Here is a 27,323-nt window from a genome sequence, read left to right on the forward strand (position 1 = left end):
AATATCTTGCAGTGTTGGTTGGTTGAAACCCTGGTGGTGGTAGCAAATTTCTTTAGCTGCAAGTGGGACCTGTGCAGGTTGTGTGTGTTTTGTGTTTTTTTTTTTCCTCCTGATGACTTACTAGTATGGCCACCAGGTTTGATGAACCTCTGTTTAGAATAAGATACAGTTGGGGCCAGTGGAAAATTTGGCTGAACAAACCACAATCTACCAATGTATGTGGTCTTCATGTGGCCATGATGTTTGGAGTCTCTAAGATCTAGCTGCTCTTTATGCTTGTGTGGCTAAATAGGACATGGTTCCAGTCACTTGGTGCTAAGGCTATGCAGTCAGTTCAGCCTGTATATGAGCACAATTAGTTAACAATATTCCAAAATGTTCATTATTCATATTTTTTATTCATAGTATTTGTCATTCTGGGAGAATAAAAAAGTTACTCTTTTTTTTTTTTTTAATATAAAAAACAAAAACAAATGTTACCTTCGTTACAGACAACAAAAGAAAAACTAAACTTGGTGGCCAGATTATTCTTGCTGCGTTTTCCTAATATTATTCTGCTTTTGCGCTCTGTTACAGGCATGGCAGGCAACATACAATTGCTCCAACAAATATTAACTTTCGTGCAAATATTTGGGCTTTGAAGATGGAAGGATGTACTCATATCCTGGTAACAACAGCTTGTGGATCACTGAGAGAAGAGATCCAACCTGGAGATATTGTTGTGATCGATCAATTTATTGATAGGTAAGAGAAATTATTTTGTCACTCTTGGACTAGGAGTCTTCCCTTAGAAACTTATCAATAATTTTATTGTCATAGCTATTGGTCAGTGATCATTTCATGATGTCAGGAAAATATTCCTCTGCTGTTTTACATAGAATATGTGTAGTTTAGTCAGCACATCCTATGCATTGATATGCTGCATGAGGTAATTGTCTAAGCTGACAGCTGTTTAGGTGAGTGACATAACTATACATTGGGTGTGTCATTGCCTATTTTTTTTTTTCTTTTACTCTATTTAGTAAAATGACACAAATAAAATGGCTAGAGAGTCAGGAGTAGTATATGGAAGTATAAACATGTCATTAGATTAGCCCGGGTCCAATCCAGCATGTAACCTTGTGTCCTTGTACAGTCCCTACACATTATCTCATCTCTATTTGGCCTCCACATTTTAGTGACAGAAGCTCTGTTCCCCAACATTTATAGGGTCTCGGTGTGTCTCTATAGTGTCTGTGTTCCCCCATTGGATTAATTATGTGATCTCTGTGTTCTCAAACATGAAATATGCAGCTTTTTGAGTGCCACCACAAGTATGCCCTCTCTTCGACACACTAGTTATGTCAGCTCTTTGCCACCACACATTGATCATGCTATCTCTGTGTCCACACAGTGCATGAGTCATCTTAAAAATAATGCACGTCTGCACTGCCATGCTTTTTTGGAACACAGCTTGCATATGCATTTATAAGTGCCTCCCATTTCAGCATTAATGGCCCGATCAGGAAGAATCCCAGAGACAATCATCAGATTTCAGGTATAAGCATGCAACACTCTGCACCATGACCTTACTGCTTTGATTGGGCTGTTGCAAACCAAAAGTCATTTTGATTAACCTAAGTTTTCATTTGTCTCCTTATATTTATCTTTTTTCATATAATGCTTACAAATGACCCAGCACTTTACATAGAATAATTAGTTATTTACATGACACTCTGCCTCAGTGGAGCTTACAATTTATATTACCTACCCCAGAGAGACACACACTTAAAACAAGGACTTCCTCTTTGTTTTTGCTATTCGTCTGAAATGCATCGAATGATGAGATCTGTATGCCAACAAATGACATCAGCCTGCCAGCATTACCACCATACTACTTTTATCAAACAATATAAGCAACTGAGAATATCAACTCACCAACCAAACATGCGCCAAAACATAACTCCTATTTCAAATGCATAGAGCTTTCTGTGCATTTCTTATTTTGGCCTTTTTCGCAGGAGTTGCATGTGTAATTCTGCTTATATGATTTCATGCATTTGCCACAATCTATAGTTTTGGTATTTTGTGTGACATTTAGGACCTCACTGATGAGTGGAAAATAGCTGAGGTGTGGGGTAGAATTCTCTTTGGTGACGTTACCGATTTGAATTGCTGTGCCTAGTTATTTCCACCAATGTGGGAAGCAGAATAGATGGGCCAAGAGGTTTTTATCTGGTATCAAATACTATGTTTGCAGAGCACGATAATTGCATTGGCCAGAGCAGACATTTTTCTCTGGCCAATGGAAGTTGGAGGAGTGAAGAAAACCCTTGTTGTGCAGTTTCACTAAGCGGTTTAGTCGAGAAACATTATAAAGAAGAAACAAAAGGGCAGAGCGTATCCATTTTTAGTTGTTATCCTTGTTTTGGAAATCTGTGCACTAACATGCATAGGGCCACAGTGCTCCTTTTTTGTGTCTCCATGTTTAATATTTAATGATATAAAAGGGAACTGGAGTCAAAAATGGAATGAAACTAACCTCCTGCACCTTAGTGGTGGCAAAGGATTTGAGAGTACAAAGTATGGGAGAGAGCAGTGTAGTCCCAGGGCAAGCCCTAGCTCTGCTGACACCTCTTTACTTCTCCATGTCCATACAACAAATAAACGTTATATACACCTAAATGTGCGTAATAAACATGGATAAGGCAGCCTCCCCTGTACCTAAGGAAAGCACTAATTCCCCAAAAATGCAAATCTTTAGTATAATGACCATACAGAACGTGGTGCTCTAACAACCGTGAGGTTGAAGTAACAAAAATCCACTTTTTAATTTATATACACGGAGGACATTATTGAGTCCTAAACTAAGATTTATTTCCAGTAATAACAATTAAAAAATGTCAAAGATAAAAAACAGATTGCATGCTGCCACTTTACTGAATATATATGTAATCATGGATAATCATAAGTCCATACAGGTCTCTCACCAGTAATTGGTGCTGTGGTGGGCTAGCTAAATAAGCAAGAAAAGGTCCCAGGCTGGAGAGCTTGGCACCACCGCAGAGTACTTTTTTTCTGACCATGTAAAGCTATCCACTTTAGTGTCCATACTCCTGAGCACGAAGTCCGTGCAAAGCGTTTCAGTTAAAAAAAAAAAAAAAGAGTACAACTTGGGCCTTAACCAAGGCACTAAGACAGCATATGAGCAAGAGTCCCAGGGCAAATCACCTCCACATTGTAGCTGGTCTACCTCTGAGGTCCCAAGAAAGGATAGCAGCTCCTGTACTCCACCGACGCGTTTTTACTCTTAAAAGTCTTTATCAAGGTGCAGACTTGATAAGACACCTTGCTAAAGACTTTTTAAGAGTCGAAACGCGTCAGTGGAGTACAGGAGCTGCTATCCTTTCGTGGGACCAATGAGGTGGACTTGTTAATTTTTTCTTTACCGAAACGAGTTGCACGAACTTCATGCTCAGGAGTATGGACACTAAAGTGGATATCTTTACATGGTCGGAGAAAAGTACTCTGCGGTGGTGCCGAGCTCTCCAGCCCAGCAGCTTTTCTTGCTTATTTAGCTATCCCACTGCAGCACCGAGAGATCTGTATGGACTTATGATTATCCATGATTGCATGCTGACACTTTACTGAATATATATGTAATCTGTTTTTCATTTCTAATTATTTAAAAAAAAAATTATTGTTATTAATGGAAATAAATCTGTTCGTTATATTTTCCTCCATGTATATAAATTAAAAAGTGTATTTTACTTACTTCATCCACATGGTTGTTAGAGCGCCACCTTCTGTATCGTCATTATACTAAAGTTCTCCATTTCCATATCTCATTGCAGAGCAACATACAGCCATGGGCAAAAGTTTTGAGAATGACACAAGTATTGATTTTCACAAAGTTAGCTGCTTCAGTGTCTTTAGACCTTTTTGTCAGATGTTACTATGGTATACTGAAGTAAAATGACAAGCATTTCATAAGTGTCAAAGGCTTTTATTGACAGTTACATTAAGTTTATGCAAAGAGTCAATATTTGCAGTGTTGACCCTTCTTATTCAAGACCTCTGCAATTCGCCCTGCTGTCAATCAACTTCTGGTCCACATACTGACTGATGGCTGCCCATTCTTGCCTAATCAATGCTTGGAGTTTGTCAGAATTTGTGGGTTTTTGTTTGTCCACCCGTCTCTTGAGGATTGAGCACAAGTTCTCAATGGGATTAAGGTCTGGGGAGTTTCCTGGCCATGGACTCAAAATTTGGATGTTTTGTTCCCTGAGCCACTTAGTTATCCCTTTTGCCTTATGGCAAGGTGCTCCATCATGCTGGAAAAGGCATTGTCACCAAACTATTCTTGGATGGTTGAGAGAAGTTGCTCTAGGAGGATGTTTTGGTACCATTCTTTATTCATGGCTGTGTTCTTAGGCTGAGAAGCAACCCCACACATGAATAGTCTCAGGATGCTTTACTGTTGAATATGGAGGAAAGAGTGCAAATGTTCCACTGTATCCTCCATATTTGTCTTGATACATAGACCTATTGAATTTTGCAGCAGTTCACACTAGTATCCCATAGTATACAGCTAATGGGACACATTTTGCATCGTACAGTTGCACATCAGTAGAACTGCACATTTGTAGGTGCACTTTGCCCCAAAAACTTTTAACAGAGAAATATGTAATAAAGTATTCCCAATATCCCTTCACTATTATGACTTATTGAAAACCTAAAACTAAACCATGTAATTGTATGTATAAGTGGAAATTCTATTGAATGATAGAGGTAGTACTAAAGTATTAGCAAGTTGAAATTCATGTGACTATTAGACTTTGTGTATTACTATATGCTGATGTGATAATAACTAATGTGCTCGCATAATTGGGTGCTTTCCTGTATTTGGCCATTCCATGTGACGGAGTGGGACGTTTGGATACATTTTAAATTAAGTTCCATTCCATGAATAAGGTTCAATAATGAATCCAGAACTTACTTTTATCATAAATTAGTGAAAGCTCAAAGTAGATGGTAGTAAAATAAAAGTTGAAGAAAAAATTAAATTTTTTTTTTTGCAACAAATACTACAGTATGTACTTGTGACAGAACGGGACAAAACACAAAATCTCTCTGAGGTTACATAACTTTGAACTTCCATGAAATTAGACCAGGCTGGGCTCTGATTTTTCCTTTGCAGGATAAGCAGACCCAATGGTTTATTATATTAATGTAAATATTTGTGTATTTGTTCTTTGTACAAAAATAAAATTGTTTTGTTGACTGACTGAGTGGGACATCCAGTGTGACGGAAAGGGACATGTGCATTTTCCTTGTCTAAAGTAGCATGAACAGAAGTCAGAGTTCATTTATATATAATATTAGTAGTAAATGTACTAAAGTATGTGTGTGTGTGTGTGTGTGTATATATATATATATATATATATATATATATATATACACACATACATATACACACACACAGGCAGGTGCATAAATATTTGGACATTGACCGAATTTTCATATTTTGGCCTCTATTCACCACCACAATGGCTTTGAAATGAAACAAACAAGTAGTGATTTTAACTGCAGACTTTCAGATTTAATTTGAGGGTACTCCAAATCAGGTGAACGATGTAGGAATTACAACGGTTTCTATATGTGCCTCACACTTTTTAAGGGGCCAAAAGTAATGGGACTATCAACTCAAAAGCTATTTCATGGACAGGTGTGGGCTATTCCCTCGTTATTTCATTATCAATTAAGCAGGTAAAAGGTCTGGAGTTTGATTCTAGGTGTGGCATTTGCATTTGGAATCAGTTGCTGTCAACTCTCAATATGAGATGCAAAGAGTTGTCACTATTAGTGAAGCAAGCCATCATTAGGCTGAAAAATCAAAACAAACCCATCATAGAGATGGCAAAAACATTAGGTGTGGCCAAATCAACTGTTTGGAACATTCTTAAAAAGAAAGAACGCACCGGAGACCTCAGCAACACCAAAAGACCCGGAAGACCACGGAAAACAACTGTGGTGGATGACAGAAGAATTATTTCCCTAGTGAAGAAAAACCCCTTCACAACAGTTGGCCAAATCAAGAACACTCTCCAAGAGGTAGGTGTATATGTGTCAAAGTCAACAATCGAGAAGACTTCACAAGAGTGAATATAGAGGGTTCACCACAAGATGTAAACCATTGGTGAGCCACAAAAACAGGAAGACCAGATTAGAGTTTGCCAAACAACATCTAAAAAAGCCATTACAGTTCTGGAACAACATCCTATGGACAGATGAGACAAAGATCAACTTGTACCAGAGTGATGGGAAGAGAAGAGTATGGAGAAGGAAAGGAACTGCTCATGATCCAAAACATACCACCTCATCAGTGAAGCATGGTGGTGGTAGTGTCATGGCGTGGGCATGTATGGCTGCCAATGGAACTGGTTCCCTTGTATTTATTGATGATGTGACTGCTGACAAAATCAGCAGAATGAATTCTGAAGTCTGTCGGGCAATATTATATGCTCATATTCAGTCAAATGCTTCAGAACTCATTGGACGCGCTTCACAGTGCAGATGGACAATGACCTGAAGCATACTGCAAAAGCAACCAAAGAGTTTTTTAAGGCTAAAAAGTGGAATGTTATGCAATGGCCAAGTTAGTCCCCTGACCTGAATCCGATTTGAGCATGCATTTCACTTGGTGAAGACAAAACTGAAGGGAAAATGCCCCAAGAACAAGCAGGAACTGAAGACATTTGCAGGCCTGGCAGAGCATCACCAGGGATGAAACCTAGCGTCTGGTGATGTCTATGCATTCCAGACTTCAGGCTGTAATTGCCTGCAAAGGATTTGCAACAAAGTATTCAAAAGTGAAAGTTAGATTTAGGATTGTTTAGTTTGTCCCATTATTTTTTGGCCCCTTAAAAAGTGGGAGGCACATATAGAAACCGTTGTAATTCCTACACCGTTCACCTGATTTGAATGTAATCACCCTCAAATTAAATCTGAAAGCCTGCAGTTAAAGCACATCTTGTTTGATTCATTTCAAAGCCATTGTGGTGGTGAATAGAGGCCAAAATATGAAAATTCTGTCAATGTCCCAATATTTATGCACCTGACTGTGTGTATGTATGTATGTATTTATGTATAGATAGATAGATATATATATCTATCTAATTATTATAGAGTCATAATAAACCTTTTAAACTTCCTCTTGAAATACTGCTATTCACGTGGATTTGTTTCCAATAGTATCTAGCTTTAGGATTAGCATTTACAGAAATACTAGTGTTGCCACATATCTTTTTTTTTTTTTTTTTCAGACCAAGTTTACCTTGAAAAAGCAGCAAATTTGCAAATGTATTTTTTGTAGGGGTGAGCGGGTTCGGATTTCTGAAATCCAAACCCCCCCGAGCCCCCCCGATCCGAGGCAGATCCGAGTCAGGCTCGACTTTTCCCGCCTGACTCGGATCTGAAATCGAGGCAAAACGTCATCATCCCGCCTTCCGAGTCTCGCGGGTTTTGGAACCTATATAAGGTACCCGCGTCGGCGCCATTTTCTCACTCGGCTGTGGACAGTGAAGAGGGAGGGTGGGAGTTAGGGCTGGCTGGGCTGTGTAGTGTAGTGTAGTGTAGTGCAGAGTAGTGTTGTGCTGTGCTGCGCTGTGCTGCTGTTGTCCACTACTTCAAAGTCCATAGGGGCTGGCTGTGTTGTGCTGTGCTGCTGTTGTTAATAGGGGCTGTGTCCACTACTTCAAAGTCCATAGGGGCTGGCTGGACTGTGTTGTGCAGTCAGTTCTCCATAGGGGCTGTCCACTCCAAAATCCTGTGCAGTGTCCCAGTCCTAAAGGGGTGCTGTAGTGTTGTCCAGGGGGTGCTCTGTCCGTCAGGGGTGCTCCCCCCAAGTGCTAAAAAAATAATTTTTTTTCTGTGTTTGTGAATTGTGTGCGCAGTAGCCGCACGTGCATCAACAAAGTAGTGCCAAGCGTGCGCCTGTGTCATAAGTAAAGGGCCGGCTGGCTTGACCGTTAAAGGGTGCTGTAACCCCCAAAGTACACTCCAGTCCAAACCAAAAAAAAAATTATTTTCTGTGTTTGTGAATTGTGTGCGCAGTATCCGCACGTGCATCAACAAAGTAGTGCCAAGCGTGCGCCTGTGTCATAAGTAAAGGGCCGGCTGGCTTGACCGTTAAAGGGAGCTGTAACCCCCAAAGTACACTCCAGTCCAAACCAAAAAAAAATTATTTTCTGTGTTTGTGAATTGTGTGCGCAGTAGCCGCACGTGCATCAACAAAGTAGTGCCAAGCGTGCGCCTATGTCATAAGTAAAGGGCCGGCTGGCTTGACCGTTAAAGGGTGCTGTAACCCCCAAAGTACACTCCAGTCCAAACCAAAAAAATAGATATTTTCTGTGTTTGTGAATTGTGTGCGCAGTAGCCGCACGTGCATCAACAAAGTAGTGCCAAGCGTGCGCCTGTGTCATAAGTAAAGGGCCGGCTAGCTTGACCGTTAAAGGGTGCTGTAACCCCCAAAGTACACTCCAGTCCAAACCAAAAAAATATATATTTTCTGTGTTTGTGAATTGTGTGCGCAGTAGCCGCACGTGCATCAACAAAGGAGCAGCGCCATGCGTGCGCCTGTGTCCCATAAGTAAAGAGCCGGCTGGCTCATTTCTTAAAGGCTGGTGTAACCCACAAGGTGCACTACTCTCCAGCAAAAATAAAAAAATATTTTCTGTGTTTAGCCGCACGTATATATCAAATCGATATAACATAAATGGAGGACCAAACTTTCTCCGATAAAAATAAAATAGAGAAAGATCAAGAACCACTTCCTCCTAGTGCTGAAGCTGCTGCCACTAGTCATGACATAGACGATAACATGCCATCAACGTCGTCTGCCAAGGCCGATGCCCAATGTCATAATAGAGGGCACATACAATCCCAAATGACCAAGTTCAGGAAAATGACCTTGAAAAAAACATTTAAATCATCTGAAGAGAAACGTAAACTTGCCAATATGCCATTTATGACACGGAGTGGCAAGGAACGGCTAAGGTCGATCCCTAGTATGTTCATGACTAGTGGTTCAGCTTCACATGACGATGGAAGCCCTCCTCCCACTAAAAAAATCAAAAGAGTTAAGAGAAGAACTGTGCTTTCTAAGAAGATATCACAAATCCCCAAGGAGAGTCCTAGTGTGGTGGTGGTTGCGATGCCTGACCTTCCCAGCACTGAACGGGAAGAGGTGGCTCTTTCCACCATTTGCACGCCCCCTGCAAGTGCTGAAAGGAGCACCCACAGTCCACTTGCTGATATGCAAATTGAAGATGTCACAGGATGAGGATACTGGTGTAGCTGGCGCTGAGGAGGAAGTTGGCGAGGAGGATTCTGATGGTGATGTGGTTTGTTTTAATCAGGCTCCGGGGGAGACAGTTGTTGTCCGTGGGATGAAAAAGCCCATCACGGTCATGCCTGGGCAGAAGACCAAACATTCCACCTCTTTGGTCTGGCAATATTTCTATCCAAATCCGGACAACAACTGTCTTGCCATATGTACCTTATGTAAAGGTGGAATAAGTAGGGGTAGGGACGTTAACCACCTAGGAACATCCTCCCTTATACGGACCTGCAGCGCATTCATAATAAGTTACTGTCAAGTTCAGAAACTTTGGCTAAGACCGTAAGCAGTCCAGGGACACCTAAATCCCGTTGTCCTGTTGTATCCAAGCGCCTGCAAACCACACCATCAACTCCCTCCTCGTCAATTTCCTCCTTAGTCAGGATCGGAAGTAGTCCTGCAGGCCATGTCACTGGCATGACTGACTCTCCTATCCGGGATTCCTCCGGAGGATCCTGCATTGCTACGCCTCCTGCTGCCGCTGCTGCTGTTGCTGCTGCTGGGAGTCGTTCATCATCCCAGAGAGGAAGTAGGAACACCACTACTTTTACTAAACAATTGACCCTCCAACAGTCCTTAGTGAGGAGGATGAAGTACGACAGCAGTCATCCTGAAGCAAAACGTATAACTGAGGCCTTGACTGCTATGTTGGTGTTAGACGTGCGTCCGGTATCCGCCATTAGTGCAGTCGGATTTAGACAATTGCTGGAGGTAGTGTGTCCCCGGTTCCAAATCCCGTCTAGATTCCACTTCACTAGGCAGGCGATACCGAGACTGTACAGAAACGTCAGAAAAAGTGTCCTCAGTGTCCTGAAAAATGCCATTGTACCTAATGTCCACTTAACCACGGACATGTGGACAAGTGGAACAGGGCAGACTAAGGACTATATGACTGTGACAGCCCACTGGGTAGATGTATCACCTTACGCAGCAACAGCAGCAGCGTCACCAGTCGCAGCATCTCGGAAACGCCAGCTCGTTCCAAGGCAGGCTACGCTGTGTATCACCGGTTTCAGTAAGAGGCACACCGCCGACAACCTCTTAGAGAAACTGAGGGAAATCATCGCCCAGTGGCTTACCCCACTTAGACTCTCCTGGGGATTTGTGATATCTGACAACGCCACCAATATTGTGTGGGCATTACATCTGGGCAAATTCCAGCACGTCCCATGTTTTGCTCACACAATAAACTTGGTGGTGCAGAATTTTCTGAAAAGCGACAGGGGCGTGCAGGAGACGCTTTGGGTGGCCCGAAAAATTTCAGGCCACTTTCGCCATTCAGCGACTGCGTGCCGAAGACTGGAGCGCCAGCAAACACTCTTGAACCTGCCCCGCCATCACCTGAAGCAAGAGGTTGTGACGCGGTGGAACTCAACCCTCTATATGCTTCAGAGGATGGAGGAGCAGCAAAAGGCCATTCAAGCCTATACATCCACCTATGACATAGGCAAAGGAGGGGGTATGCACCTGACTCAAGCGCAGTGGAGAATGATTTCCGTGTTGTGCAAGGTTCTCCAGCCCTTCGAACTTGCCACACGTGAAGTCAGTTCAGACACTGCCAGCTTGAGTCAGGTCATTCCCCTCATCAGGCTTTTGCAGAAGCAGCTGGAGAAAGTGAAGGAGGAGCTAAGACGGAGCGATTCCGCTCGGCATGTGGGACTTGTGGATGAAGCCCTTCATTCGCTTTGCCAGGATTCCAGGGTGGTCAATCTGTTGAAATCAGACCACTACGTTTTGGCCACCGTGCTCGATCCTAGGTTTAAAGCCTATGTGGTGTCTCTCTTTCCGGCCGACACAAGCCTGCAGAGGTGCAAAGACCTGCTGGTGAACACACTGTCAGCTGAAGCGGAACGTGACACGTCAACAGCTCCTTCTTCATTTTCTCCCGCAACTGGGGCTGCCAGGAAAAAACTTAGGTATCCTAAGCAACCCGCTGGCGGTGATGCAGGGCAGGCAGGACCAAGTTTGGACATCTGGTCCAGACTGAAGGACCTGGCAACAATTTCTGACATGTCTACTGTCACTGCATATGATACTGTCACCATTGACAGAATGGTGGAGGATTACATCAGTGACAGCATCCAAGTAGGCATGTCAGACAGTCCATACCTGTACTGGCAGGAAAAAGAGGCAATTTGGAGGCCCCTGTACAAACTGGCTCTATTTTACCTGAGTTGCCCCCCCTCCAGTGTGTACTCCGAAAGAGTGTTTAGTGCAGCCGGGAACTTTGTCAGCGAAAGGCGTAGGAGGTTGCTTCCACAGAATGTGGAGAAGATGATGTTCATCAAAATGAATTATCAGCTCTTCCAGGGAGACCAGCCTCCAGAACGTACAGAGGGACCTGTGGTGGTGGATTCAAGTGGGGACGAGTTAATACTTTGTGAGGATGAGGATGTACACACTGAAGAGGGTGAGGAATCGGTGGATGAGGAGGATGAGGATGACATCTTGCCTCCGTAGAGCCAGTTTGTGCAGGGACACATTAATTGCCAGCTTGTTTTGTGGGGGCCCAAACGAACCAATCATTTCAGCCACAGTTGTGTGGCAGACCCTGGCGCTGAAATGATTGGTTTGTTAAAGTGTGCATGTCCTGTTTATACAACATAAGGGTGGGTGGGAGGGCCCAAGGACAATTCCATCTTGCACCTCTTTTTTTTCTTTGCATTATTTACAGTTTGGGGCCTAGTTTTTCAAACTGCCATCCTGTCTGCCACTGCAGTATCACGCCTAGATGGGTCACGTGTTTGTGCCGCCCACTCGTGTCGCTTAGCATAGTCATCCAGCTACCTCGGTGCAACCTTTTGGACATAAAAACACTATTGTGAGGTGTTCAGAATAGACTGGAAATGAGTGGAAATTAAGGTTATTGAGGTTAATAATAGCATAGGAGCAGAAAAACCTACAAATTCTGTGATTTTAGCTGTTTTTATACTTTTTTTCACAAAAAATACAGATCCAAAACACAAAACCCAGAACCCAAAACACGGAAGGGTGGTTTTGGCAAAACCAATCCAGATCCAAAACACGAAGAAAGATCCAGATCCAAAACCAAAACACAAAACACGAAAAGTGGCCGGTGCACACCCCTAATTTTTTGACAGTTTGGTGTCACTTTCTATGGAATGGCTCTATTCAGAGTTGTCTCCAAATACTAGAAAGATAGTTGGACTCATTGAAGTGCAGTCTGTAGACTCTCTGGGTGTACTGGTACAAAACTAAAGCTAGTGTCTCTTTCATAAATGAGTTCCTGGGAGTAAATATTTTTGCTTGTGACAGTTTCAGAGGTAGTGAGTAAGTTTTCTCTTTTGTGTTTTGCACAGAACACCCTATGGCTCCACCCCCTACGTAATACAGTTGCATGTTGCTAATTCTTTTGTTGCACTGTAACTTTAGCCTTACTGAGTTTTTGAGGTATAATAGGTTATTTAATCACGGAAGGGAGCAGAACAAGATGTGAAAAGGTGATCTCTTCTCTGGAAACTTATCGGATGATTTTTTCAGTTAAGTAATGGCTTAGGATTTAATCCTGCTCATCCCCAGTTTTTGACAAAGTCCAGTCCCCAAAGTTGTAATACAGTGTGTTTAATGGACTGTGGTTGCTGCCCTGATTATGTCTTCAGAGAGGAAATGCCACCGACTCCAATACTCAGGGGTGAAGGTCCAATCAAATGAAGATCCCAAAGGACTGTAAAGGCTTGACTTTTATTGGGGCATATAGAAAGGAAATAAATAATAGGGGAGGGATAGAGGTATTTGTGGTCCATTTGTAAAAAATGAAATAGTCTGTACTTGACATATTATCTTACCTTTCTTTTTTTTAAACAATTTTTATTGATAGGTTTACAAATAGTATAAAGAGTACACATCTGGGTTGTTATACAGTGATACAATATATAATGTTCAACAATTGTAGAGCAATGGAATCATCACATACAGAACAAGCCATGTCATCATCATGGTCAATAAATTTAACAGTTTTACAGACGATCCCAAAATTAACATACAATCTAGACTTAAAAACATCAATAAATCAGAAGGGAGGAGTACCATTACTAAGAATCTATGGGTTATACCAAGAAGTGAGTTGAAAGCATTTCCTTAAATTTTCTTTCATTACTCGGGATAAAGTGTGTACGTATGGAAGCCATGTGTCAAAGAACCGTTCGACCTGCTTTTGTTTGTGTAATGATGTGTAATAGTGTTATGGATATAGGACCTGATGAGATCCATTGAGACAAAATAGCCCTTTTTTGTGGCTGCTGCCAGTTTTGCAAGTAATATATGATTACCTTTGGAGAGGCCATGGGCAGTATCTTTGGGGTGAATATCCCAAAAAGCCCAAGTTTTAATGATTACAAATTTAATCCTTAGTGTGTTGTTGATGTAATTTTGAAGATTCATCCATAATGTTTGCACTTGAGGACAGGTTCATAAACCATGTATAATATCAGCCTCTGGGGTTCCACACTTATAGCAGTTGGAGGTGGAGGCATCATAAATAAGGAATTTTAGTTTCGGTGTAAAGTATGCCCTGTGTAAGATTTTCTGATGCATTTCAGTATTTGAAATTGAGGTTAGTTGTATATTTAGTTTGAGATAAGAAGCTAATATGGTTTTCATTGAGAGCTCAGGGAAGTCAATTTCCATTTTAATAATCCCACATTACCAGAATCTTTATTAAGTAGTGAACAAGAGTTCGAATATATATGTGAAGTAGAACAGAAGTTCCCAGATCTACGGCGCACTGTATTATCCAATATGCATTCCATGTATCTCTCATTTAACACATGTCATACTGATTGTACATAACTTGTAGCTTGTAAAAATGGAAATAAAGGGAATGTGACACAGGTTTCGCAAAATATGCGCTATAGCGCGTTTTTACGCGATACAGCAAACTGGGGACCCAGATTTAAAAACTGATCGGGTCCTGTAGTACCCGCTGGCTTTGTTTGTGCTGCTGTAGCCAATGGCTGCGCTGCGACGTCTCCCCCAGCCAATGGCTGCGCTACAGCGTCTCCCCCTGCCGATGGACGCGTGGCGTCTCCCCCAGACAATGGGAGCGCGGCATCTCCCCCAGCCAATGGGAGTGCGGCGTCTCCCCCAGCCAATGGGCGCGCGGTGTCTCCCGCCAGCCTGTGTGCGCGGCATCTCCCCCCAGCCTGAATGCGCGGCGTCTGCCCCCAGCCTGAATGCGCGGAGTCCATCGGGCAGCAGAATTGACGGTGGTGCCGGGTCCCTCCGGCAGCCTGCTCTCCTTCAGACTGCTGAGCGCTCTGCACACAGGAGGCAGGGAAGCTGCACACTGCATGGGACAGGAGGAAGCTGTAACAGTGACCCGGCCGGGGGCTCCCAGCAAAACCAATGAGGTAAACACTACCCCATGTGCAGTCTATCTTTACCCCCTCCCTACCCTCAGTTCTGCCCCAGCTGCTATCCTAACTATTGCCTGCCCTTAACACCCTCCTTGACCCCCAGTACTGCCCTAGTTATCTACCCTTACCACTGCCTACACCCAGTATTGCTTGTGCCAGTACTGCCCTAGTTGCTAACAACTCTTTTCCCCTATATGCCTCCCATACTGCCCCTGCTACTATCTACACTTGCCCCCTCTCTACCCCCAGTGCTGCCCCAGCTGCTATCCTGACCCAGCTCTGCCCCTAACCCCCTCCTTGCCCCCCCCCACTACTGCCATAGTTGCTATCTACCCTGGCCACTCCCTACACCCAACACTGCCTGTCCCTAACCTCCTCCTTGCCTGCAGTACTGCCCCAGCTGCTATCTACCCTCACCCCCTCCTTACTCCAAGTACTGCTTGCCACTAATCCCCACCGTACCCCCCAAGTACTGCCCCAGCTGCTATCTACCCTCACCCCCTCCCTACTCCAAGTACTGCTTGCCACTAACCCCCACCGTACCCCTAAGTACTGCGCCAGCTGCTATCTACCATTGCCCCTCACATAATCTGCCCCTTGTACCCTCCATGCCCCCCAGCACTGTCGCATCAACTGTCTGCACTTACCCCTCCCTACCCCCAGCCCTGCCTGCCCTTGCTCCCCTATAGCTGCAGCTCTACCCCAATATCTCCCTGCCTTTACCCTCAGCTCTGCCCCAACCCCCTCTACCCCAACTGCTATATACCCCCCAGCACAGTCCCAACTGGTGCCTGCCCTCAACTCCCATAATATGTAACGGGACCCAGAAAAAGTGGTGTAGGACCCCAATTTTTTAAAGTGAGGGGTCCCTGGGACCCACAATTTTTTCCACTCACCGCGATCACTGGTGACAGATGGGTGCAGGTCTTGTAGTTGAGAGGTCATGAGTAGATTCATAGTATCTGCATTTAAAAATTGATAAACATATTTAAGGCCCGTGTCATGCCATATCTTAAAAATCAAAGATGTTCTATGAGGACACAAGGCTGGATTGCCCCAGAGAGGTAAAAATAAAGATGCATATCGAGATACTTTCAGGTTAGAGCGGAGCAGTCTCCATGCCATACAGGTAGTATAAAGTAGTAGATTATCTTTAACCTCTATTGGTAGAGATTAAAAAATAGATCAAATTCCAATCTGGGATAAAAGCCTGTTCCATAGATCTTGTAAAATAAGTGTTAGCCCCCCCCCCCCCCCCCCCGCATCCAGTCAATGGCGATTCTATAGTTGGCCACTAAGGCATTGGATCTGAGACGCGGTAAATTGACACCACCTAAATCAGTTATTTATTGTAATGTAAATAATGATATTCTGGGCATTTACCTGCCCAGATAAATTTTGTTAAGGCTTTGTTTAGAACTTTCAGGTGATTCTTTGATGGTATAATAGGAAGCATTTGAAGAACATAGAGTAGTCTTGGGAAACAAATCATTTTATATAGGTGACACCTGCCAATATAGGACGAAGGAAGATATGTCTATTTAGTAAAATCTGAAAAAGTCTTTTGTAATAGTGGTGTGTAATTTGCATTATATAAGTGGGAGGGATGCATAGTGATTTTGATTCCAAAATAAGTAATGCTATCATTAGCCCATCGGAAAGGAATCCCCCCAACCCAATTTTGCTTCAGGAAAAAATGCCAGTCAGTTTTAGTGTAGTTGATCTTAAACCCTGCACTGATTCAAAGGTATGAAACAAAGATACCAGAAAAGGTATAGCCATTCTGGGGTTTGCAAAGTATAGCAAGAGATCGTCAGCAAATGCTGAAAATGTAACTTCTATCTGGCCAAGTTTAATATCTTGCCATCCAGTCTCTTTAGTAAAATGCAGGGGATCGAGGGCCAAATTGAATAAAAGCGGGGACAGCGGGCAGCCTTGTCTTGTGCCACGGAATAAACAGAATGTGTATTTAATGAATTAATAGTCAAAAAGGTAGTCAAATTTTGGTATAGGCTGTTAAAGACATGCAAGAAGGCAGGGCCAAAGCTTTGGTAATGAAACATTCTAGTAAGATGAGAATAAGACACACTATCGAATGTTTTGTCTGCATCACAGCTAATCGCTATATTCCCATTTTCTTTCATCTGATGTGTTTTAATCATGGTAGCCAACAGTGTGCAAACATTATGAACAGAATGATGAGCTCTTATGAAACCGGTTTGTACCGGATGAAGTATTTTGGACAGTATAGGTTGGAGAGGTATAGCTAATATTTTTGTGAAAATTTTAAAATCCTGATTTAGCAAGGAGATGGGTCTGTAAGACGACACCCAAGTAGGTTTTGGCAGCATTATAACTCGTGCTGTGTTAAAACTCGGTGGGGCTGAATTGCCTGTAAGAATGGAATTATACAATGTTGAAAGATGTGGTGCAATGTGCTGTGAGAGTATTTTATAGTAGGCTGCTGAGAACCCATCTGGACCTGGTGTTTTGCCAGTTGGTAATGATTTAATCACTGATTCTATTAGTCTGTTATGTGGGATAAAATAGCCTCTCTATCTTCTTTATTAAGTTTATGGAGACCCGTTTGCCTCAAAAATTCAACTCCCTGTGTAGGTTCATCAGGAGGTGCTTGGTACAAAGAGGTAAGAAAGGTGTCACTATTAATTTCTGGATTGGTACTAAGTGTACCTGCAGATGTTCTTATAGAGGAAATATGTTTGCGGTTGGTAGAGAACTGTATTAAGTTTGCCAACAGTTTACCTGGGCGATTACGCCATTGGAAGTATCAATTTTTCTGATAAGTCAGATTCATTTGGGCTTGCTCTGTACAGAGATTATCGTATAGGGCTTTAGCTGCCTTGTATGATTGTCTATGTTCCTCAGAGGGATCAGTCAATAAATCAGAGTAAGCAGATGTTACAGCAGCACTAACTTGTTGGAATCTTTGTTGAAGTTTTTTCTTTTTAAAAGACACATGGGGTAATAAATGACCTCTTAACACTGGTTTGGATGCCTGCCAAAAAAGATTAATATTCTGACTATGATCGACATCAGTTAAATAATTTTGAAAATTATGAACTAATTGCTGTTGAAAATCTTCTGAAGAGGCTAAAAAGTCTGGAAACCCGCCAGTTAAAAGAGGAAAAGTGTGGAACCTCCAACTTAATAGCAAACCATGTGGGTGCGTGGTCTGAAATGAATATATCAGCTAAGGCAGCATCTTCAACTCTATGAAGCAAAGTACCTGGTATCAACCAATAATCAAGCCGAGAGAAAGAATTGTGGGTGTGAAAAGAAAGTATTCTCTAGAATCTGGATGTAAATATCTCCATGGATCAATTAGCTGAAAAGACTCTAAGCGTGGCATTCCACGTCCACCTCCAGTCTGTCTAGGAACCCCTGAGACATCTAATGAGGGATTAAAATCCTACATTAATATCACCTCCTAGAATCAAAGAGTCTTCTAACCATCCTTGTAAAGCTGCATAAATATCTGAGAAAAAGGAGACATTGGGACCTGGAGGAGCATATATACATGCAAAGGTGAAAATCTCATTTTCAATATTCACCTTCAAAAATAGAAACCTCCCTTCTAAATCTATCCATTCATCTAATATATTGTAATTAAGGGAATTACCAAACAAAATAAGTACACCTTGTGTTTTTGTAGTAAAGGATACACTTTAGTATTCCTGTATCCAATTATCCCTTAAAATATTAGGGTCATGTGATTTCCAGTGCGTCTCTTGTAAAAAAAAAACCTCATCTGGATGAAATTTCTTAAGATGACGCAGTATCTTTTTTTCTTTTAACAGGTGAGTTTAACCCCTCTACATTCCAGGATAAGAATTTTGAATGAATCTTTTGGTTAAAACATCAGAATTGTCAGATAGTGGAATAGTAGACATTAACCAATCCCCATTTTGGGAAACATGAAATAGGAAACTTCTCTATCTAATTCACTTACCCCGTCCCAGCAAGCAGAGAAGGGAGTAGTCACAGAAAATCCCTGACAATGAATGATAACATGAACAATCAAAGCAAATCCAGTGTGGACACAAATAGCACAATTATACTTAGAAAGCAACCTATCAACATTTTAACATATTTGAAGACCCCAGTTTGGGATCTTCAAATATGCATCCCAACATAAAATAGTAATCAAGAAGATTAGAATAGTTAGACCCTAAAGGTCGTAATACATACAAGTGACAAACAGGCATAATCAGCAAAGATGCATCAAAAATATAAACCTCAAATAAATGCAGCAGTAATGGTGGCATAGTGTATAGAAATAACATGTGAAAAACACAGTAAGGATATGTCGAACAGACATTAAAATATTGTAATACTTATCAACTCTCCCAATGATCAGTCATTATCGTCCAGGGTAGAATGAGGAGAGACAGATCCCAGCGATTAAAGAAAGATCTGCACTGATTTTGGGGAGCCAAAGTAATGTGGCTTTCCAGCATGAATGATTCACAATATAGCTGAGTATAAGAGCGCAAAACGGACGCCTTTAGTAAACCGTTCCTTGCAAACAATGGAAACTTCTATTCTCTTTGTGGAAACCTGGAAGGAAAAATTTAGAAACAATTGCTATTTGGATTCGTCTTTTTTTTTTTTTCCCGTTTTCTCTGTAATAGCCAGTGGGATGGGTGGACAACCCAAATTCAGGCTGGGATCAGCAGTGGAGCAGGGAGCTTCGTTAAAACGCGGCCACTATGTTCGGCGCCCCCACCGGAAGTCTGTAATGATATATTCTGAGAGACACTGTTCCTTCAAATCTTGAAATTACAGCAGGCTGTCACAAGAGGGAGCTAAATCCTCATGAATGGAGGCGGTTTAATACATGTGGCAGCACTGTAGATGGTGATATAATAGAAACTGCCACACTACAGGGACAAGGGCCAACAGGGCTATGAAGGTTGTACATGGGAGGCATACACCAGCCCCAGCAATTGGGGAAGATGGGAAAGGGACAAAAAGGGCAAACCCTCAGGTGTGATGTGAGGATAATGCAGTCCCCTCTCGCAGGCTCACCACCCCTCGGCAGAGAGGCAGAGGGGTCACCCGGAGGTCCCGATTACACACAGCAGCAGTTCAGTAGGAGGGCGCCATGCACGGACTAGCCAGTGACCGCATCGCCACAGAAGCCCAGCTAACAGGTGAGAGAGAGGCCGCTGAGCGTGAAGAGGCCTAGGAGAGCAGGCAGCCGCCAGCACCCAGCGCCGGCCCTCCTTCTCACACAATAGGAGGAGGTGACTGCATCCAGCATGCGAGGCAGGAGTCCGGATCCTCACCGATATAGTCCCCAGGTGCGGCAGGACTGCAGCAGGACCAGGCGTCTAGGGTTCCCCGCACTTGAGGTGGAGACGGTGACTCGCTTACGGAAATCGAGGCCCCGGCTTCAGTGAAGTAAGTAGGCCGCAATCCGCAGGAGTACAAATTCTACACTCCCGTTTCCGCGAACCAGACTGTCCAATGTGGGTTAAGCGCGGAAATAGTGTGGGGACAAGCAGGGTCCTCAGGTAGGTTGTAGGAGTAGAGACAGATAGGTTTTTTTAAAGACGCCACCAAGGAGCTCAGAAACAGCACGTCTGCTCCCGTTGCCTCCCATTATCTTAACTTTTATTTTAGTACTTACAGAAGGCAATGTCAAATATATATCAATTAATATAACATTAAAGTGAGAAAAAACAGTAGTTTCTAGCATATTACTATAAACCTTGAGATATACCTGTGTTCTCCCCAGAAAAATTTGCCCTCTGGGTGGGGGCTGTGTAAAACTTTGCAGTAATGAAAAATGTTGATATAGAGTGACTTTTGCAGACATTGCTGGCTGGACAAAGCTATAACTGTGTATCCAGCCATTTACACTGAGACACAGTGCTTCATGCTGAGAGACTTCATGCTCTGTCCACCCTCTGTGCAATGTTCCCACCATCCGAACTGCGCCCTCCTTCTAAAAGATGGGGGAGTGATCTTTTACTGTGACTGACACCGTAACATAAAGCACGACTCGAGGGAAATCTGTGACTCGCTACATATGTGTGTGTGTATTTAACACACGTGTGTGTGTGTATATATATATATACACACACACACACAATAATATATATTGTGGTGAGAAGGGTTCTCTCACTTGAGTTACTCACATTCTGGTGGAACCAGCTCCCTCCAAGGAAGGCTGGAGTGAAACCTGTGTGTTCTGCATTACTGGTGGAGGTGTGGAATTCCAGGGTTTCACATTTACACAGACCCAGCTGGAGTAATCACTAGAGCGCAGGAAGGGTTTAAAACTCTTACACACCTGTTGCTCATTGGTCCTTATGCTGGACAACTGGGCAGGCGATAGGCTGGGGGTGGTAGTTAGCATTAGGGTGCCGGGACCTTGAGGGTCCACAGGCATTAACACGAGGAGTGCTAGAACACTTAAGATGGCCACACATCTGAATATTATATATCAAACCATCCAACTAGTTGATTGGTTGGAATGAGAATCTAGTAAGGTATGAAAGTAAATTACAATCAGCAATTTCCTCCCAAATGCCGGAAAATGGACAAAAACTGTTTGAACAAATTGTTTAGATCAAACATTTAACAAACTTATCTGACGACCATTTTCATCTGTTTTCTGGCATTTAGGAGCAAATTGCTGATCATCAGTTACTCACATACATTACCAGATTTTCATTCCAACCAATCAACTAATTGGCTGGTTGGACAGATAATCTTTAAATGTATGGCCAGCTTTACTTTTATGTTTGCTTATTTTCTGTTATGTGCCTGTGTGTGTCCAGGCCTAACCTCAAATAAGCTAAGGTGCAGTGTCTGCTACCATTAAAAAAGACCACTGCTTCACCAAGTACCGACCTGTCTGGGATCCTCATTTTATATACCCCGTGTTACATATGGTGGCCCATATGGGGACCCCTGCACTGCAGTGTTGCAGCGCATACGCCAGCCGCTTCTAGCATGGCAAAGGAACTGACAAGTCAGAATGTTTGGTATACGCAAGTATGGTTGGCGAAGCAGAAAAAAATAGCAGTTGTATTAAGGACATTGTTCCTCATTCAGACCCGGTCGCAAGCGCTGAGCGCTCGCAACCGGGTCGATGTTTATCCCCTGCGCACGCTCTCTCGCTCCGGAGCTCACTACAAAAGGGCCGGATGTCGATGTTGATCGACAGCTCGCCCCGTATTGTAGGTGGGGCGGGGGTGTGGTTTCACAAACGGAGGCGTTCCTTAAGGAACGCCTGCCGTTTTGTGGGCGGCCGCACTGACATCAGCAGTGATGTCAGTGGGGAGCTTCCTGCTCGATCAGAGCAGGAAGCTCCCTGGGGCTTGCGGCTGCCGAGACCCCAACCTTAGGGTCTCGTCGCAAGCCCCGATTGTCGCGATGGTCTTGACCATCGCGACCATCAACCTGGTCGGTCTCTAAATTTGTGGGTGGTAACCCACAGCTTAGCTAAAGGCCAGGAGGCCGCACTTAAAAATAGAAGTGGCCGCCCTCATTCAGAACGAGCGCTCACTTCTTGCAAGCGCCTCTGAATGAGGGCCATTGGGGGTCATTCAGACCCGGTCGTTAGCGCCGATGCACTCGGACCGGGTCGATGGCCCCCCCACAGAGCATGCGCACGACGGCACCGGCGCCGTCGTGCGCATGCGTGAGACCCGCTACGACCGACAGCGCGCGGTCGTAGCGGGTCTCGATCCAAAGGGGGCGAGCTGTCGATGTTGATTGACAGCTCGCCCCGTTTGGAAGGCGGGCCAGGGGGGTGGCAGCCCAAACGGAGGCGTTCCCATGGGAACGCCTACCGTTTGGGGGCGGCCCCACTGACATCACTAGTGATGTCAGTGGAGAGCTTCCGGCTCTGACAGAGCCAGAAGCTCTCCGGGGCTTACGACAAGGGAGACCCTACCCTAGGGTCTCGTCGTAAGCCCCGATGGTCGCGATGGTCTCTGACCACCAGAGCGGTCGTTAGAGCTGTGGGTGTTAACCCACAGCCTAACGACCGCAACAGAGGCGGGCGGTCAGGATGAAAGTGGCCGCCCAGTTTCGGAGCGACCGCTTGCATCCTCCGACCGCCTCTGAATGAGGCCCATTGTGTAATCTGCTTTACACCTTGACTTACTGTGCAAAAACTTTGGTTTATGTGTGCTGAAAAAAGAAAGTTACTTTGCTTTGTTTTTACTAAGGTGCTTGAGATATAACAAATGCTGATTAGTATCTTGACCAGCTAGTATGCTTTGTAATTAAGTTCAACTGTTGACTGAACAAGAGACACACATATTATACTGCTTTTACACCTAAATTCCAGGTCTGACCTGGAGGTTAGAACAGGGGCCCTGATTCAGAGCCGGACGCTCTGACAGGGCGTCTTTTTTTTTTATGGAGCGGCCCCCCCACAGCTAATGCGGGCGGCCAGGATGATGGTCGCGATGGTCAAGACCATCGCGACCATCGGGCTTGCGACGAGACCATTGTGGTAGGGTCTCATGGCCGCAAGCCCCAGAGAGCATTTGGCTCAAACACAGCCGAAAGCTCTCCCACTGACATCACTTGTGATGTCAGTGGGGCCGCCCCCAAAACGGTAGGCATTCTCATGGTTAAAGCCTCTGTCTGGGCAGCCACCCCCTCGGCCCGCCTACCAGAGGGAGCGTGCTATCACTCAACATCGACAGCACGCCCCCTTTGGTGCGAGACCCATCGCTATCCGGGTCTCGCGCAAGCGCACGACGTTGCCGGCTCCGTCGTGCGCATGCGCTCTAGGCCACCATCGACCCGGTTGTGAGCTCTCAGCGCTTGCGACTGGGTCTGAATCAGGCCCTGGGTTTCAATCCGGATCAGACCCGGGAATTTAGCCGGCGCCGACCCAGGATATTCCCGAGTCGGTGTCGTTCACACCGGAGCCAGGTCTGCAGAGACCCAGCTTTTCCGGCATTGAAGTGGACGCTTGGAGATGACGTCATCTCCAAGTGCCACTGTAGCTGGCCAATCGTCAGGCAAGCGGCACGATTCAGGTCACCCTGACCCGGATCGCGCCGTTTACACTGCAGGGTTTCACGTGTTATTCCCGGGTAAAACCCTGCTAGTTACCTGGGTTGGATTGCCGGGTCACTTGACCCGGCAATCCAACCCAGTCCCCTTTTACACCAAGGAGCAACCCACGTTAATCCTCCAATAACCCGGGTTTTACATCTGGTGTAAAAGGGATATTACTGAGGTCTAATTAGCACTGCAGTACTGGAAGAGAAATAGCCAGTTTTTTTCTGTGTTCTGTTTAACCCCTGCATTGCTGGAGAAAAAAGAGATTTTTATTTTTTCCGTGTTAAACTCATACTTGCCTACTCTTTTTTTCTCCTCCCAGGGAGAAGAAGCAGGTGGGTTGCGACGAGGGTGGGGCCTGACAGTTCACGTAATTAAGCCCCACCCCTTTTGCAGTAAATTGCCATCAATTTAAATATGGGTGGAGCGAAATGATGTGATTCTTCAAGAATCGTGTCATTAAGCACCGCCCACTACACAGGGACCCGCGATCGCCGCGGAAATTCTCCCTATTTTTCCCAGTTCACTAAGAAGTGGGCAGAATCCTGGAGAAATGCCTACTCTACTGCAGGTGTGTGGGGGTTACCACGAAAAATTGGGAGCTTCCCGCAACTTCCAGGACAGCAGGCATGTATGGTTAAACATAAATTACACTTGCTTTGCTGAAGAAAGATATATTTATATGTGTAAACTGACTTGTTATCTGAAAGCACCTACACTTGTACATACACCTCCCACTATAAAAATGGAGGAAGTTTTTCGCACTATAGTAAATTTGTTGGCCTCTCGCCAAAAGACAGAGGAACAAATGTTACACTTAGTGACCCAGTCAATGGGCACAGCAGGTGCTGAGCATCTGAAGAAAATGTCTGCCTCAGATGACCCAGGGGCATATTTGCTGATATTTGAGAGGGTGGAACAGCATTTAAAATGGCCAGCAGATACTTGGGCTGATAGACTTGCCCCCTATCTCACTGGTGAGGCTCAGAAAGCCTATGCTGTTTTGTCCTCTGCTGATGCAGAAAAATATGACCAAGTCATAAGTACTATTCTGGTCTCACTTCTTCTGGGAAAGTGCAGCGCTTCCATGAATGGGCCCTAATACCAGGGGGTCCCTATTTGGAAGCTGATTGCAGAACTCTCCAGACAGGGGTGGAGTTGGCTCCAGCCAGAAAAAGCACTGCCGCTCAGATTGTAGAGACAGTGGGGGTCATTTAGACCCACTCGCGAGCGGCAGTACGCTCGCAAGTGGGTCGATGTTCCCCACTGCGCATGCGCACGACGGAGGGAGCTCCGTCGTGCGCATGCGCGAGACCCAGCGAGCGACGGACTCACCATCGCTCCCGGTCTCGCACCAAAGGGGGCGTGCAGTCGATGTTGATTGACAGCATGCCCCCTTTGGTGGGTGTGCCGGGGGCGTGCCTGCCAGACGGAGGCTTTCCCATGGAACGCCTACCGTCTGAAGACGGCCCCACTGACATCACTAGTGATGTCAGTGGGAGTGATTTTGGCTCTGATAGAGCCAAAATCACTCCTGGGCTTGCGGCAGCGAGACCCTACCGCAGGGTCTCCGTCGCAAGTCCGATGGTCGCGATGGTCAAGACCATCGCGAGCATCTTTTTGGCCGCTCGCATATGCTGTGGGTGGTCACCCACAGCTATGCGAGCGGCCAGGAGGCCGCTCCATTTTCATGGAGGAGGGCCCTGATTCAGAGCGAGCGCTCTGGTCAGAGCGTCCGGCTCTGAATCAGGCCCAGTGTTTGTTGACTAGTGTATAAGAACCCTAGGGTGGAATATGCAGCACTGGGTCATATATGCTGATCCTCAAAATCTAGAGGAATTAAGTACAGTGTTGGAGCGGTATGAGACCACAGGAAATATAACAACAATGCCAGAAAAGAAACCAGGGAGTGAGCGACTCATTAAGATGGCACCCCATTGGCCTGTGACCCACACTGTCACCGCTCCTCAAGGAAACACTGCTGGAGATGCCAAGGTCATTTGCTATCAGTGCAAAGAGCCAGGTCATTTAAGGTGAGACTGTCCCAAGAAAAACGGAGCCTATGGAGTGTGGGGTTGCTAGTATAGGCGCTACATACGCTGCTTTTTGCACGATGGTACTCCTGGATTCCAGACCCCCATTAATGTGGGAAACTGTTACTGAATGGCCGAGAACTCCCAGCTATCATAGAGTCAGGGAGTGAGCTAACCCTGACTTCAGAGGCTGTCCTGCCCAGGCCAGTGGAAAAGGTGCCAGGGTTAGTTGAAGTAGTCTGCGTTCATGGATCCACAGAAAAGTTTTCCCGAGTGCGAATGAGCCTTACCATAAAGGTGCGCGCTTATGAGGTGGTCGCCGCAGTTGGTCCTAAGCTCCCCATATCCTATCATATTGGGGCGCAATTTCCCAGGATTTGCTGAGCTTGTGAAAGAACCACAGAGACCACGCCAATGTAAAGTCTCCAAGGCCCTACCTCGGAAAAGGGCAAAGAGTGGAAACGCACGGCCAGTCCTCTTCTTTGGAGAAGGAACGTCTGACTCACCAATATTAAGTGAGAATTGCCCCAGTCCGGATTGGGATACGCTGCTACCTGACATGTTAATACTGCTGCGGCTCTGTGTTCTGAATGCGTGAGCACAGTCAGCGCTGCCGCATAGAGCGCGGAGCGGCTCACAAGCCACCTCAGTGTCACGTGACACATCATGTTCGTGATGCTGATCACTGATGTCTGGCCTCAGGAGCCGCTCTGCGCTCTATGCAGCAGCGCGGACTGTGCTGCTGCATTCACAAAAAGCCAGAAGGTAAGTAATTGGGTGGGGTGGGGCGAGGGGTTAGACTGCATGATGTAGTGGGGGGTAGGCTCCATTTGGCTTGATGGGGGCCTGCACAACTTAGTTGCCCCAGGGCCCCCACAAGCCTTAATCCAGCCCTGGGTGCACATAATGTTCCCTTGTTATCCACAGTCTTTAGTGTGGATTGGTCTACCAGAGTGTATTGACCTGGTCAGGACTTGGTTTGTTGCCATTTAGTAGTAAGTGCGTTTTGATAACAATTCTAGAAAAATTACTTATCTGGTCCTTAGGTGTAATTTCTGCCTTTGGATTCTCTTGATTATCTCTGAAGTGTTATTTCTGAAGTTCTAGCTGGTCCTTTATGGGTGAGGCTATGAAGGCGTGCTGATGACTGTCCTAGTTGCCTCATTTCACTTTCCCTACGTTATCCTTTTCATTATTGCTAGTTCCTAACCTCTCACCTCATTATTAATCTAATTTAACTCTCATCTTCTATTAGCCTATTTTCTGATTAAATGTATTTTATTTTAGTTCCTTTTGTTTGTATACTATTTATTATTTCTCTGTATCTTCTCCTTGTAAATCCCTCTCAAACATTTTGTTATTCTACTCACTTTCAAACCTCTATCGTACCCCTCAGACATCCTCTTTTGCTGCATTTCCCTACATTTCACATCCGTTTTTAGCATTTTTTTCCTGGTTTTTCCCCCTCATTTATTTATC

General features: G+C 44.7%; 1 protein-coding gene across 2 annotated transcripts in view; it reads left to right on the forward strand.

Moving 5' to 3' along the window:
* MTAP (methylthioadenosine phosphorylase) overlaps positions 1 to 27,323 on the forward strand; it is a 92,292-nt gene that overhangs the window by 27,151 nt on the left and 37,818 nt on the right. For both annotated transcript variants that reach the window (XM_088472644.1, XM_088472643.1), the window contains one exon: positions 577 to 744. In XM_088472644.1, coding sequence (XP_088328770.1) covers positions 577 to 744 — 168 coding nt within the window. The remainder of the gene's footprint in view (positions 1 to 576; positions 745 to 27,323) is intronic.

This window comes from Taudactylus pleione, unplaced genomic scaffold (assembly GCF_031769625.1).
Source record: "Taudactylus pleione unplaced genomic scaffold, aTauple2 ptg000127l, whole genome shotgun sequence".
NCBI lineage: Eukaryota > Metazoa > Chordata > Amphibia > Anura > Myobatrachidae > Taudactylus > Taudactylus pleione.